Below are 15,403 nucleotides of genomic sequence, written 5' to 3'. Positions count from 1 at the left end.
AAACTTCTGTTCTACCTTTCACTGCTTTCTTTACTTTCCTCTTAGCTACGCTGGCCTCCCTTCTGACCAAGTTTGTTGTCTCTTATTCAGACTTGCACTTGCTGCCCCTTCGTCCTAAAATGCTCTTCTCTCACCTTGGCATGGGTGCCATTTCCTCAACATTTGTTTTCAGTTTAAATATCATGTCTTGGTGAACCCTTCTCTGAGAACCTTATTAGAAATTCTCCTCTTCCCATTCTCTTTCTTACTCACTATTTCATGTTATTTTTATTCATAGTGCTTAACCATTCTCCCAATTAGAAAGTAAGCTCCATGTCGTGTTCACTGCTTCAACACGTTGGATAGTGGCTGCCACAGAGTAAGTGCCGACATAGTAATTAAATGAATGATAACAAATGAATGTATCATTAATTCAGCAAACTTTTTGTAGGGTTTACTATATACCAAGCTTTATGCCAGTTGCTAGTAACATTAAGATTAATGAGATGAGATTACTTTATTCAAGGGGCTTTTTTTTATACGAAATTAGAGTACGTAAACATATTTTTCCTCTAACAAGAATGAGCACAGAGTGTTAACAGCCAGAAAGGAGGGTGTCTTACTCTAGCTAAGTGGTCCGATAATGTAATATTTGGTAGATTAGGAGTTTCCACATAAACATGGAATACAAGTACCTTAAATATAGAAGAGAGGATGTATGTATGGAGGCTTGGCAGCTTGAGAGGACATGTTAATGAAATGAATAATAGGCAGCTAGTGATGCTTGGGATGCATAATGCATAGGGAGGGATGATAAGAAATAGGGTTAGAGAGATATGCAGGAGCCAGTTTATGAAAAGATTTATGCCATTCTAAGAAGTTTGGACATTATCTGGAATTCTAATAGATGCTTTAAATTTTAAGCATAGGTGTGATAAAATCAGATTTGTGTGTTAGAAAAAAAATAATACAGAAAATAATGAGGTTAGACACCATTGTAAACCAGTGGGAAAATTATGAGGCCATTCAATTATCTGGGCAAGAAATGAGGAGGATCTGTTTTCTTGAATAAAAAAAATGTGAATTGTATGTAAGTGTATAAATTACCATAACTCAACAGTATTTAATAGCATGTCTTTATGACCCAGTGTGTACTGAGTTCTTTGCCCATCCTGTGGAGTTCACATAACTGGATGATTATGCAAACCCTCTCTCCTGCTCAAGGAATTTAAATGCTAAGAGAGAAGCAAAATCAGTAAGTAACTGTCAGAACTCCAGGACAGAACACATCCTTCCTAGTCCCCTCTCTGTGTCTATACTTCCAAGGAGTAAGATAAGCCCAAAAGAGAGGATCTCATTAATTCTCCACATTGCCACTGTTTTTATCAGGACCAGAACCATAATTTGTAGGGCCCAATGTAACATAAAAATGTGGGATGCCTTGTTCAAAAATTATTAAATATTTCAAGACAGTTGTAGCAGAGCTCTAAACTAAGAACACTATTGAGCCTGGGGCCCTATGAACTGGCTAGTCTTGGTCCTTATTGACTTTCTGTAGGGGCCAGGCTCCTAACTGGATAGAGCTTTTATTCCTGTGAACAGTTGCCATTATTGGATTTCAGTTTCATTGGACTGCAATTCTTCTTACACTTGGCTGAGAATATTCAGGGGTTGGAAGCAGAGGATAGCAAAGCAGAGCAGTAAGAACACATACTTTGGATGCAGACTTGTTGGATTTCAGGTCCTGTTTATTACTTACTGACATCTTGGACAAGATACAAAACCTCTCTGCTCCTCCATTCTCTGACCTCCAAAATGGAAATAACAAGAGTAACGGTGTTTTAGGATTGTCGTGAGGATTGAGTTGATTTATGTAGAGCACTTGGCAAATGAATGAAGCATGGCAAGTGCTTGGATTGTTTTTCTTATTGTTTTGAAGGTTATATTCTGGATAATAAACCTTGCGTGCTTCCACATAACGCAGATCTTACCATTCAGAGTGAGGTTTGTCATTCAGAGTGAGGTTTGTCATTCAGTGAACAGAAATGCTTAATATTAACATGATTGAATTTATCAATTACTTACTGTATGATTTTCCTCTTTTGTTTTTTAAGATTTTTTTCCTATCCCAAAGACATAAAGATACCCGTGTTTTTCTCCAGAAGCTTTTATATGTAAGCCTTAAATAATTCATTTTCATCTATGATATTAGATAGGAATTATTTTTCTTTGCGGAAACACTGACCTCCCTCCTCTCCCAACTCCAGTGTACCCAATGAAGAAAGCCAGTCTGGACCCCCTTGCTCTCTCTGGAATTTGACTCTGCTTTGTCTTTGTACACAGCATTCGCTTTGCATAAATTTCTCTTCTCCTAGGTATTATATAGATGACCACCTAGGTATTTCATGTTCTTGCTCAAATATCCCTTTCTCACTGAGGCTTTGAAGTTTAAAATTACAACTTTCCCTCTCCTTAACACACACACACACACACACACACACACACACATTCCTTACAACTTCCTGCTATATTTGTGTGTGTGTGTGTGTGTGTGTGTGTGTTTTGCATGGTATTTAATTGCCTTATGAAATAGTAAATATTGACTTATCTTTGCAATTGTCCTTCTGCTTCCACTAGAATGTAAGGTCCAAGAGGTAATATTTCTTTCTTTTGTTTTGTTTTATTTTCAATTTCACGAATGGCATCTCCTCCTTAGATAACTTCAATATTCTTTTTCCAGAACAATCCCGAACACATGATAAACGGTTATTATCTTAGATTTTCTTCTTCAGATATAATAGTGCTGAATAGCTCCAGCTCTACACATTTATTAATAAAGAGGCATCTGGTTAGGAAAACTCTGGGTGACTTCTTTCTTTTTTTTTCCTGTTCTTTCTAGAGTTAAGGTCAGGACAAGAAAGCAACCCCACTCTTTCTGTCTGTCAGAGTAGGTTTTTTTCACTATCCACACACGAAGGGAATTCTAGTTTTATGTGTGTATCGGTGGGATAGTCTCTGACCAAACATCACTCTGTACTCTGGCCACACAGTTTTTGTCTCCTCTTTCTTGATTTACCGATCTATTAAAAGCCGTGTTCTCACTGCCAACAATGGAGAAATTTCATCAAGGACCAGTGCTCCAAACTTTCTTTTACTTGCCTGTCTTTTTATACCTGCATTTATAATCTGTTTTTGAAAATATTTCAAAGGGAATTCCAAAGAAAACAAGAAGAAAAAGGGGAGGAGCCTATAGGACATGTCAACCAATTATAATTCAGTTGACAGTCAGGAACTGAATTATAACCCAATGACAGTTATATATTTATTAGTATTTTAGGAGAATTGGTATTGCTATTTCTATGTATGGTAGTATTACTGTGATCATGTTTCAAAAAGAGCCCTTATCTTTTATAAATCTATTCTGAAATATTTACAGTTATAATTTTATGATGCCTGAATATTAGAAATAATTCAGGTGGTCATGAATGGGTAGGGGTATAGATTTTACAAAGCATAGCCAGATGATTGTTGAAGCTTATGGGTAGATATATTGAGTTCATTTGATATTACATTCCATTACCTGATTATTCTTCTTCAAAGCCCCAAATAAGTTATTCTAATTATTTCCCTTTGAGGTACCAGAAAATAAGTATTTTCCCAAGTTTACAGACCTGACATTCCAGACTCACCAATTCTAAAAAGTCATGTTACTACATCAACACCAAGCCATAAAAGGAATTTCAAAAACCAGAGGCTTTATGTTGATGCTGCAAATTAACGAAGACAAGAAGACAGGAAATAACACACACCTCATGCATAAAAGGGATAATTAAGAGTCTTTGTCTTCATCGTGATAAAATTTATAGTTAAAAGTGAAAAACCTTATTTTAATTGGGTTATCTTTACAGAGCTATTTTTCTTTACCTTGTCTTACTACTACCACCAAAACAAAAACTTTAATATCACAATCAATATTAATATCTAAATGCTCCCACATACCTTAAATTCACGTAAACCATTTTTTTACATGTAGACGCATCCTGGGGCATTGCAAAAAGTTGCAGAAACCAGGATTCATGTGGTTGAGCCATAGTGAATGGTGGTGCATTTTGAGAACGGCAGGTAGATGGCCCAGGGATACACTTCACTCTCCTGTAAGAACAGAGGATCTAAGGGTCTGAAGTTGCTAGCTGTGCATCCCTGAGTTGTGACCTCACTGTGCTGTGACACATAAACTTGATCTAGAAGTTCTTCTGTCCCCTAGCTGTCAACAATATTGGGCATGAATAGAATCCTTTTATGCTCATGAGGGCATAAAGCATTAATAAGTTTAGAGTAATATAGATTTTTTAAAAAAAGAGTTGCTTTGAATATATGGTTCAGTATTCATGCCTACTAATGACTGTGTCTTGAATTTATATCTTAGATGACATCTGTGTCTCCCCAAACCTGTCTGCATACAGTGCAGTGTGGTGTTGCAAAGAATTTCACTCTTAAGGCTGATGGAGTGTAATGCGTTAGGGAGCCCTGTAGCAAGAAGCCACTAGACATTTCTTCTGCTAAAATGAAAAGGGGTCTGAATGGAGGGAAAATAAATCCCTGTCATTTCAGCATGGGTTGGCAAGAAGAAAAGACAAGTGCAAATTGTCATTATAAATAGTGTTGTTAACCCTCCTCATTTATAGTACACATTTCCAATTATACCCATTATGATGTACTTAGCTAGAGGGCAGGTTGCATTTTTTAAATGTGTTGAGAGCATTGATGATTTAGCTAGTGCTCATTTGTTTTCTATTGCTTGGTTAAGCATCTTGCATTGTCTTTTTCCTGTTTTACATATTGGATGAAAAAGAGATGCTAGCTTTAAATGTGCTAAATTAGTGGTTCTTTGCCCTAGAGATTTTTTAAACATACCAATGCTTGGGCAGTACCCACCAGAGATTTTGATTTAAATGGTTTGGGTTGGGGGAGTCATTAGGAGTCTGTAAAAGTGTCCCTTGAGGTTCTAATATGTAGCCAGGATTAAGGACCACATGGGTTGAGGAGAAAGCAAGATCAGCTGTGGATAACTTCATTTATCATATTTAGAGAAAGGAAGGGCCAGACTCAAAGGTGGTCACTATTTGATAAGGTTAGCTTTACAGATTGCAGATATTCTAAGAGCAGCAGTGGTTGAGGATAGAAGTAGAGGAAATTGGAGATAGTCTCTAGAAATTAGAACTATTGCATAGGCTTTAGAGAGTGTATGGTAACTACTGTAGAGAGGACATGTTTGTTTGCCTCGACTGTCATCCTAGATAGTTTCTGCAGATATGAACACAAGTTGCTTCATCTGAAACTGAGGGCTTGCATGTAAGGAATTTTAAGTGGATACACACACACACACACACACACACACACACACACACACTACATTACATTTAAATCCAATTTAATTAGACATCCGTAACAGCTGTCCTGTGAGTTGGCTCAACAGTATTCCCCACATAGGATAAGTAAGAAAATTGAAGCTCTGAAAGGTGAAGTGCATTGCCCAAGGTCATATAGCAATTCAGTAATGAGCTGGGATTAGAAACCAGAGCCCTGGAGGTCCTGTCTGTTGCCAGAGCCATTGAATGTGGCCTCTGTTGCAAAGTGAATGATGATTATGAACATTTAAGAATATAGAGTACATTTTTACCAGGCAACATTTTAAAATGAAAGATGTATATGGATATCCTAGAGCTTATTTTCAACAGTCCTGGAAAGTTTGGCAGAAAAGCTTTGCAATTTTGTTTAATTTCACCGGTATATAGATAGGCTCAGTTGAAGTACTTGGAGGTCCAGGCTAGGAGGGAATTTTGGGGGGTGGGAAACACTCTTGATGTATCTGTTCTCTATATGGAACACCAAGATGAATAGGCAAGAAGTGTATGAAAACTCTCTACTCATAGTTCTAGGGCATTACAATGTTCATTGTTTAAGCCTGCCATTTATCCTTGAACAAAGAGAGAGATACTGGCTTGATGGGCTTTGGATAGTAAATATAAAGTTTATATTATCATGTCTGAATCCTTATAAAACTGTGCAGAACTTCTACATTATTATCCATCCATCAAGTTTCACTTCAGCTTCACTGGGGAGATTTAATAATGCATGTATATATGTTTCAGTATAACGCACAGCCCCTAGGTTCATCTCCTACATATAGAGGAAACCTGATAAATATTTATCACCAATGACAACCCTGTATGTGGTAAGTGCTTCTCTGAGAACTCAGAGTCACTGTTTTTCCATATTTAAGTGGGAGATAGTTGGGCTGGTGGTGAACCCTGGTTTGTGCCTTTCCTAAAAAAAGAAAAAAATCTCAGCAGTGGTTGTGAGTAGACTAATGAGGGCCATTCTCTTGTGTATAATTTTTCGGGAGAGAGAATGCTTTTCTTTTCTTTCTTTCTTTCTTTTTTTTTTTGTTTTTGTTTTTTGTTTGTTTGTTTGTTTGTTTTGCTTTCAGAGGATGTAATGTTGAAGAAAGTTGGGCTGACAGACTTCTTAATGACCATTTGGAATTTTTGCCAAGTGAAACTTGTTTTCTCTTCATTTTAATGCTCCACTTTGATTAAACACCACTTCTCTTTAGTTACATAGCTTTTATTCGTGATGTTTCTATCATAACAACACATATCACGTAGCTCCAGTCAATTATCTTCAGGTAAGCCCCATACTCTCCTCTCCCTTTCATTTTTAATTTAATGATTCATGAGCAAGTGTGCTTGGGGCACAGGACCATTTTCTTTGGATGCATGAACTGATATCTAAAGCAGAATTCTGTGGCAAGAAATAAAAAGGTCCAGTGATCAGATTGAATAGATAATTTTAAGAACAGCAGCACAGTCTATCTTTTCCATACATTTGAAATGCAACCCTACGCTGCAGTGAGAGACAAAATGTGCTTGTTACTTACATTCGCATGAGGTGATAGTCTTTTTTTGGAGAGCATATAATTTTCATACAAACAGAGGTACTTCCAAAAAGTGAGTGGATGAGCTATTCATATTTAAGATGAGATAACAAGCATTAACTAGGACTTTCTTGAGCAAACAGGTACTTGATCAGCTTATCTGTTCCTCTCCAATGATATGACAAGGTGGTTGATACAAATTGCCTTGCAATTGTAATTTAATTTACCAGGAATGTGGGATGATTTTCAGCCACTCATAGTCTACTCCTCAATGCTCAGAACATGGCCAAGATGTAACACTGAATAGAAGGCCAGTTTGTCATATTTTTCTTTTAATATAAAGAAGCCTCAATTATTGAAGCATTTTTCTGTGTTTTTGTTTCATTTTATTTATTTATTTGTTTATTTGCTTATAAGTCTATTTTGAGAAAAAGAGAGAGAGAGAGAGAGAGAGAGAGAGAGAGAGAGAGAGAGAATGCAGCGTGAGTGGGGGAGGGGCAGGGAAAGATGGAGAGAGAATCCCAAGTAGGCTCCTTGCTGTGAGCACATGAAGCCCAATGTGAAGATTGATCTCACCAAATCATGGGATCATGACCTGGGCCAAAATCAAGAGTCAGACACTTAACCGACTGAGCCACCTAGGTGCCCTTGTTTCATTTTATTTATTTTAGACACAGAGACAGAACAGTGGGGGAAAGGGAGAGAGAGAGAGAGACAGAAAGAGAGAGAATCTTAAGCAGACTCTATGATCAGCACAGAGCCTGTCACAGGGCTTTATCCCATGACCCTGGGATCATGACCTAAGTTGAAACCAAAGTCAGACGCCCAACTGACTGAGACACCCAGGTGCCCCTTCTATGTTTTTTTTGTTTTTTTAAATCTTTTTTCTCACCTTCTCTCATGAATTCATGTTATAGAAGACTCCCTGTATCAGGCAATATGTACATCCTTTACATGCAGTATCTCATTTAATCCTCCTGTCAATCATATGACATAGAAACTTCTTTTTGGTTTGTTTTACAGCCAAGTAAGCTGAGGTTTAGCAAGACTAATTTCTTCTACTTTTGCTACCATCTTTCTGGGAAACACTGGTATAGACCTTCTCAGAGAATCTATAAATATCTCTTATTATTATATATGTATAAATAAATCACTTATATATTTCTGATATTAAATATGGCTCTTGATGTTTAAGCTGCCATCTTCATAAATGTTACTTCTTTTGATTATAATTAGTAGCAAGTATAATTATGCCTGATGACTAAGTGATGATAAAATATGCATAAATAAAAATTGAATTTAGACTAGTTTATTAGCAATAATCGTGCTTAAACAGTTACTTATGTTTACAAACAGGAATTTTAATTTATTGTTATTTTTCATAGGCCTAATGAGGTTGGAAGCATCACTCACCAAGCCCCACAAGCACTGTGTTTACTGGCATTTGAAGCCTTCTGCCAACAGGGTACTATTGAAGAATTGATTAAAAAGGAAGAGGTGTCCCATGGGAATAACAGAGGAATTATGATGTGAACCCTTCCCTGGAATGTCCCTCTCTCTTTGTTTTACCATAAAGTCTCTGTGGAAAGATCATGGGCTTGGATGTCTGTTTAGCCAGTTTTAATGACATAGTTTTAATCGCTTAACAACTAGCAAGGTGACTTTGGGCAAATTATTTAACTCTTCCACCCTCCATTTTCTTATTTGGAAAGTGGGAACAATAATTATAATTTTAAAATAAATGAAAATGGTAGTAGTAACACCAGCCTTGTAGCATTAAAAATAAAATGAGATACCATATGCAAAATGTCCAGAAGCAGATCTGATATAGATGAAGGAGAAAATTCCTGGAAATTTCTAATGCATTTTACATACGTTTAAAATCCAAATGTCTGCAACCTCCAAAGACACTGTCTTCCGTTTTCTGTCTACTTCCCTTAAATCATTTCTTGTGTCTTCAACAGAAAGTGAGGTTCTATTTGACTTCGATTTCTGAGACCTTCCACTTGGCCTTTTGCTCATCATCTCTTGTCTGACTTCAGATCTTGATGTTGGGTGATGCCAGAGACATTCGCTTCTTCTGTTGCTAATTACCTCTTGGGTTTCTGGAGTTAATGTCCTTCCTTGGTACAAAAGTGCTCCTTTCAGGCTGGCTTCAAAGTACAGGTGAAGTGAGAAGACTATTGACTGCTCCATCCCAAGTGTGGATGTTGCCTGCCCTTGAGGTTCCATGACACCCCAGCTAATTCATGTCTCTTGTGCATAACTGACCCAGCTTTAGGTCTGGTTATAAGCTGAGGCACTTATATTACAAAAAATGGAAAAATCATTTAAAAGTGATTGCTAAATATTACCGTGCCAAAGTTGAAGGACAAAGAAACACATCACACAGAAAAAGAAATTTTTAGCAGCTATCTTGCAGATCCTGGTGTTGATTCACTATGTCAAGATCATACCTTATCTCTGTTTCTGTTTTTGAAAAGATATAAAATGTCTTCATTTCTATACAGTGACAATCAGTTTTTTTCTGTAGAAATCTAACCTCTATTCTAAAAGTTTGTTTTGTCCATAGAATCCATCTTTCTCAACCCTCACCTGAACATCTGTAGGGCATGATAAATTAATGCAGCCGTGTTCCCTAAACCTTGAATGACTTCACCTGGAATTACACCATAAAGCAGAAAACCTCTGTGTGTGAGTGTTCATTGTGTGTGTGTGCATGTGTGTGTGCACGTGCACATGTGTGCACATACACATACAATGCGAACAGAGAAACATTGATCTATGTTCTCTCTCAAGAAAGGCATCTATTTCATTTTTCCTATCCTCTTCAATTTTTATTTCTGATCTTCTAAGATAACACTTGGACAACACACATATACACACATATACACACAGGCCCACACTCATACTAATCCTAAGGGTAAAAAATAATTTTCAGAAAAAGTACAGTGTAACTGGAATTAACTGAGAATGGGAGACTTATTCTTAAAGACATAATTTTTTACAAAGCTGTCCCCACCCAAATGAAGATAGCTCTATATTATTATGCAAAACTGTTTTTATTTTATTGAAGTATAATTGATGTACTATATCCTATTAGTTTCAGGTGTACATCATAGTGATTCAATATTTTTATGCATTATGAAATAATCCCCAAGATGTCTAGTTACCATCTGTCACCATATAGTTATTACGATATTATTGACTATATTTCTGATGCTGAATGGTACAATCCCATGACTTATTTATTTTATAACTGGAAGTTTTTACCTTATAATCCGCTTTCCCTATTTCATCCCCCCACCCCTGCCCACTTTGGTAACCAATAGTTTGTTTCTTTTACCTACAAGTCTGTTCCTATTTTGTTTTGTTTGTTTGTGTTGCTTTTTAGATTCCACATATATTCTCTGTTGGACTTTTGTTTAGCATGTCATTCACTTCCTTCCATGTTGTTGCAAATGGCAAGATCTTAATTTTTTATGGCTGAATAATATTCTATTGTGTATATATACTATAATTTCTTTATCCATTCATCTATTGATGGACAGTACAATTGCTTCCATATTTTTGCTATTGTAAATAGGGTCTCAGTGAATATAAGGATGCATATATCTCTTTGAATTGATGTTTTCATTTTTTTTTTTTTTGGATGAGTACCCTGAAGCGGAATTCCTGGATCTTATGGTAGTTCTACATTGAATTTTTTAAGAAGCCCCCATACTGTTTTCATTCCCTTTTCTCCACATCCTCACCAACATTTGTTATTTTTGTGTGTGTGTTTTTCATAATAGCCAATTTGACAGGTGTGAGGTAATATCTCATTGTGGTTTTGATTTGCACTTCTCTGACCATTAGTGATGTTGAACATCATTCCATGCGTCTGTTGGCCATCTGTATGTCTTCCTTGGAAAATGTCTATTTACGTCCACTGCTCATGTTTTAATTGTTTTTTTTTTTCTTTATGAAGTTGAATAAGTACATTATATATTTCGGATATTAAACCCTTTCGGATATATAATTTGTAAATATCTTCTTTCAGTAGGTTGTCATTCCATTTTGTTGATGGTTTACTTTGCTGAGCAAAAATTTTTTAGTTTGATATACTCCTATTTGTTATTTTAACTGTTGTTAACTCTTGCCTGAGAAACTGGTCCACAAAGTATTTCTAAGACCAATGTCACAGAGCTTACTGCCTATCCTTTTTCTTGAGATTTTATGGTTTCAGATGTTATATACAAGTTGTTAATTTATTTAAAAAATTTTTTTACATTTATTTATTTTTGAGAAACAGAGTGAGACAAAAAGTGAGTGGGGGAGGGGCAGAGAGCGAAGGAGACACAGAATTTGAAGTAGGATCCAGGCTCCAAGCAAGCGGTCAGCACAGAGCCTGATGCAGGACTCGAAACCACAAACTGTGAGATCATAACCTGAGCCGAAGTCGGACGCTCAACCAACTGAGCCACCCAGGCATCCCGTTAATTTATTTTTAAAATAGTTTTGTATATAGTGTAAGATGTATATAGTGTAAGATAGTGGTTCATTCTTTTTCGTGTAGCTGTCCAGTTTTTTTGACATAATTTTTGAAGACACTGTCTTTTCCTCATTGCATGTTTTTGTCTGTTTTGCCATAGATTAATTGACCATATATGCATGGATTTATTTCTGATCTATATATCTTTTTTTTTAATGCCAGTACCATGCTGTTTTGATTACTGTAGATTTATAGTATAGTTTGAAACCAGAGAATATGATTGATACCTCCACTTTGTTTCTGTCCCCCCCCCCCCCCCCCCACTCAGGATTGCTTTGACTATTTGGGATGTTTTGCAATTCTATACAAACTTTAGGATTTCTTATTCTAGTTCTGTGAAAAATACCATTGGTATTTTGATGGGGGTTGCCTTGAATCTGTAGATTGTTTTGGGTAGCATGGACATTTTAATAATATTAATTCTTTCAATCCATGAGGATGGTATACCTTTCCATTTATTTTCATCTTCTTCAATTTCTTTCATAAGTGTCTTAAAGTTTGAGAGTACAGGTTTTCTGTCTCCTTGGTTAAATTTAATCTTTGGTATTTTATTATTTTTGATGTAGTCATGAATAGGATTGTTTTCTTAGTTTGTCTTTCTTTCTGATAGCTGTTTTTAGTACATATAAACACAACCAAATTCTGCATGTTAATTTTGTATCCTGCAACTTTACTGAATTCATTTATTAGTTCTAATAGTTTTTTGGTGGAGTCTTTAGGGTCTCCTATCTATGGTATCATGTCATCTGCAAATAGTAACAGTTTTAACTTCTTCCTTTCCAATTTGGATGCCTTTTATTTCTTTATCTTGCCTAATTTCTGTGACTATGACTTCCAATACTATTTTGAATTAAAGTGGCAAGGGTGAGCATTTTTATCTTGTACTTGATCTTAAAGGAAAATCTCTCAGCTTTTCACCAGAACTATTTTAATTACACTTATTTTATTTCTTCTTAAACTCCTATTTTATATTTCTCACACTACCTTAAGTAGTTTTAGAAATGGGCCAATTATAACATTCTTCCTTGCTATATAGTAGTATGTCTTTCTTATTTTATTGGCATGTTCTGGCAGAAAACAGGAATGGTGGCCCATTCAAATGGGGCAACTGGGGAAAAATTAATGAAGGGTCTATTTACAAAATACTGGAAAGGGTTACGTAAGCTAACAGGGGATGGTTCAGTACCTGAAGTAGTGATGTTTAGGAGCCTGAAATTTGATAGAGGTAGGAACAATTAGTAGGATTACAGCTATATGAGAGGGCCACTCCACAGAAACCATGCCTTTTGGTTGGTGTAGAGAACCAGTTAAGGTGATCTAGAAGATAAAATCTGGTGGAATAAATTCCCTGATCTTTCTCTCCTCTTATCATCTTTTTTCTTACATTGTGTGCCCCATCCCTCTGTTGGCCAAACCCAACCAGAAGTCAATGGACAAGGGAATCACTGATACAGTCCTTCTATGATCAGTTCCCCGGGTAGACAGCATATAAAGCAGGGGGATAGATCTGTAAGTAGATGGAAAAGATCCTATACATCTGCTTAACTTATAGTTCATGATCGTGAAATGTACATTTGTTTCTCTTCTTTCCATAATCTCATTAAAATAACAGAAATGAATTGTGAAAGCCCTAATCCCATGTTAAAAAAATAATAAGAGAGAGAAGACCATCAGTGGATGAGAGCTCTAAATGCATTTATGAAAACTTAATAGACAAAGACTAAAGATCAGAGAAACTGATGATGCAGCACAGAAAGCTTGTCCTAACTTAGCAGGAATGTGGGTGGTAAGAGAAGAGGAAGTTTGTTTCCCCATGAAGACTCTTTAGAACCATGGTGGCTGGTCTGAGAGAGGACAGGAGGAGTGAGGAGTGGGACTGGAAAAAAAATGTTTTTTTAAAGCCTTTAAATAACCATTAGAAGCATAAAAATAGTGATACAATTATAAAAAATTGAAAGGTGGTACAAAGTAAACTTCCATCCATTATAGCAGAAAGTCAATAAATGATGTCTAAAATTAATGAATCAAGAAGCAATGACATAAGTTTATTATTTATGGATTTGGAGATAACCACAGATGAACTAAATAAAGAGAGTTCAAAGTCTTCTGGAAGGAGGACAGGGAATTGGTTGTGGGTCAGTTTTTTTCTCATTGTAAGTCATGGTACTAATGATTTTTTTAAAACCACATGAAAATATAATTTTACTGAAAGTCCCCCCCCCCCTTTTGTCACATTCCACTTTGTTTACTGGCTTTCTAGAAATTTTCTTCTTAACATGGTTAGGTCTGTCCCAGACTTACCAATTAATTCCATTTTCTCCTACACCACCCTTTCTCTCCATTCTTCATAACCCTCCAACATGTGAACATCCACATTCCATCTAAATGCACCTACATGTCTTTCTCTATGAATTCCATGCACCCATTTATGTCTCAGGAGTACCTTTTCTCAGACTTTCCTTGGCCTAAAATGACTTTAACCTTTTTTTTTTCTATTAAGATTTCAAGTCCCAGAATAAAATCTGTCTCCTCCAGGAACTGTCTGGTTTCTAGAGACAAAAATGATTATTCTTTCTTCGTACTCTCTTAGTACTGCACACTGTTGACATTTCTCGCTCTACCAATGTCTTAAATTTGTTGTATCTCTATCTGCCCCATTTTCTTTTTGTGTAAGTTCAAGAATTTTTATTTTTATATCTAGTGCATATTTTGCACATAGCAATTGAAATATTTGCTCACCATTGTAACTGTAATTGATTTTTGTTGCTGTTATTGATCAGAAGGCATCTAAAGATTATGAGATGAGTGCCCCAGCCCATTAAAGTGATAGTGAACACTGGCTGTCTTTATTGAGGTGCCTATTAATACTTCTGCTTTTTAGCCAAACCAGGAAGTAGACAATATTTTGTTTTGTCACAATTTTAGCGCCTTTCCCCTAAATTACAATTATATCCATATTGTCTCAGGTTATGATGAATGAGAGATATTATAAGAAACTAATACCCACAAATAAATTACTAATGTATTAATTTTAATGAGTATTTCCAGAGGGAAATGCCTTTCCTGAGGAAGTGATTTGCTGATAGTAAAACTCTAGGCCCTTGAGCTATTGTGAGATCAAAGTTGGTTTCTGTGGTTTCTCAGATTATGCCATGTAATTCTTATGCCATAGGTAATATAAATTCTGATTAATTTAAAGCATATTAAGACAATTGGGAAACACTCTTTGCATATTAGGTCATATAGATTTGAAATCACAATTATTGAGTATTAACTATCTATCTCATAGGAGTGAGAATTGGTATAATATTATTAACCCCTGGTCTTTGCTTGTCATTCTCATTCCCCAAGAAGTCTTACCACATGTTTTTACTTCACCTCCTTCTTTCTTTGTTTCTTTATTTTTTTCCTTCCCTTCCTTTTCCTTTTCCTTTTCCTTTTCCTTTTCCTTTTCCTTTTCCTTTTCCTTCCCTTCCCTTCCCTTCCCTTCTCTTCCCTTCCCTTCCCTTTCCTTCTCTTCCCTTCCCTTCCTCCCCTCCTTCCTGCCTGCATGCCTGCCTGCCTGCTACTAACCCTGTATTTTTCCGTGCAGCTACATAAAAAGGCACTATAATTTTATTTTTCCTTTACTTTAGGAAATGCCACGGTAAAACAGTCTCGATATAGGATTATCATCCAGGAAGCAGCCAACGGAGGCCAAGAATGCCCAGATACCTTATTTGAAGAGCGAGAGTGTGAAGATATTTCATTATGTCCTGTATATCGGTAATTAGTTACCTTTTAAAATAATCATTAGATTTTAGTGTAAATCATGACTTATTTTCTTTCATAAGTTTATGATTTTTAGTGAGAAAGAAGATAAGGTAATGTTTATCTTTAACACCTCAGTATTTCCCCCTGTTATTTTGAATGTATTTTGAGGGAGTAAGGAATAAGAAAGTCTAATTATCAGA

At 36.1% G+C, this 15,403-nt stretch overlaps 1 protein-coding gene across 2 annotated transcripts in view; it reads left to right on the top strand.

Moving 5' to 3' along the window:
- The window catches only part of THSD7B (thrombospondin type 1 domain containing 7B), a 1,098,632-nt gene that overhangs the window by 722,991 nt on the left and 360,238 nt on the right, over positions 1 to 15,403 (top strand). For both annotated transcript variants that reach the window (XM_053909184.1, XM_019454952.2), the window contains one exon: positions 15,086 to 15,215. In XM_053909184.1, the coding sequence (XP_053765159.1) occupies positions 15,086 to 15,215 (130 nt within the window). The remainder of the gene's footprint in view (positions 1 to 15,085; positions 15,216 to 15,403) is intronic.

Source organism: Panthera pardus, unplaced genomic scaffold (genome assembly GCF_024362965.1).
Source record: "Panthera pardus isolate Hobbes unplaced genomic scaffold, ASM2436296v1 HiC_scaffold_10, whole genome shotgun sequence".
Taxonomy (NCBI): Eukaryota; Metazoa; Chordata; class Mammalia; order Carnivora; family Felidae; genus Panthera; species Panthera pardus.
This window is presented reverse-complemented; position numbering and strand designations above follow the sequence as displayed.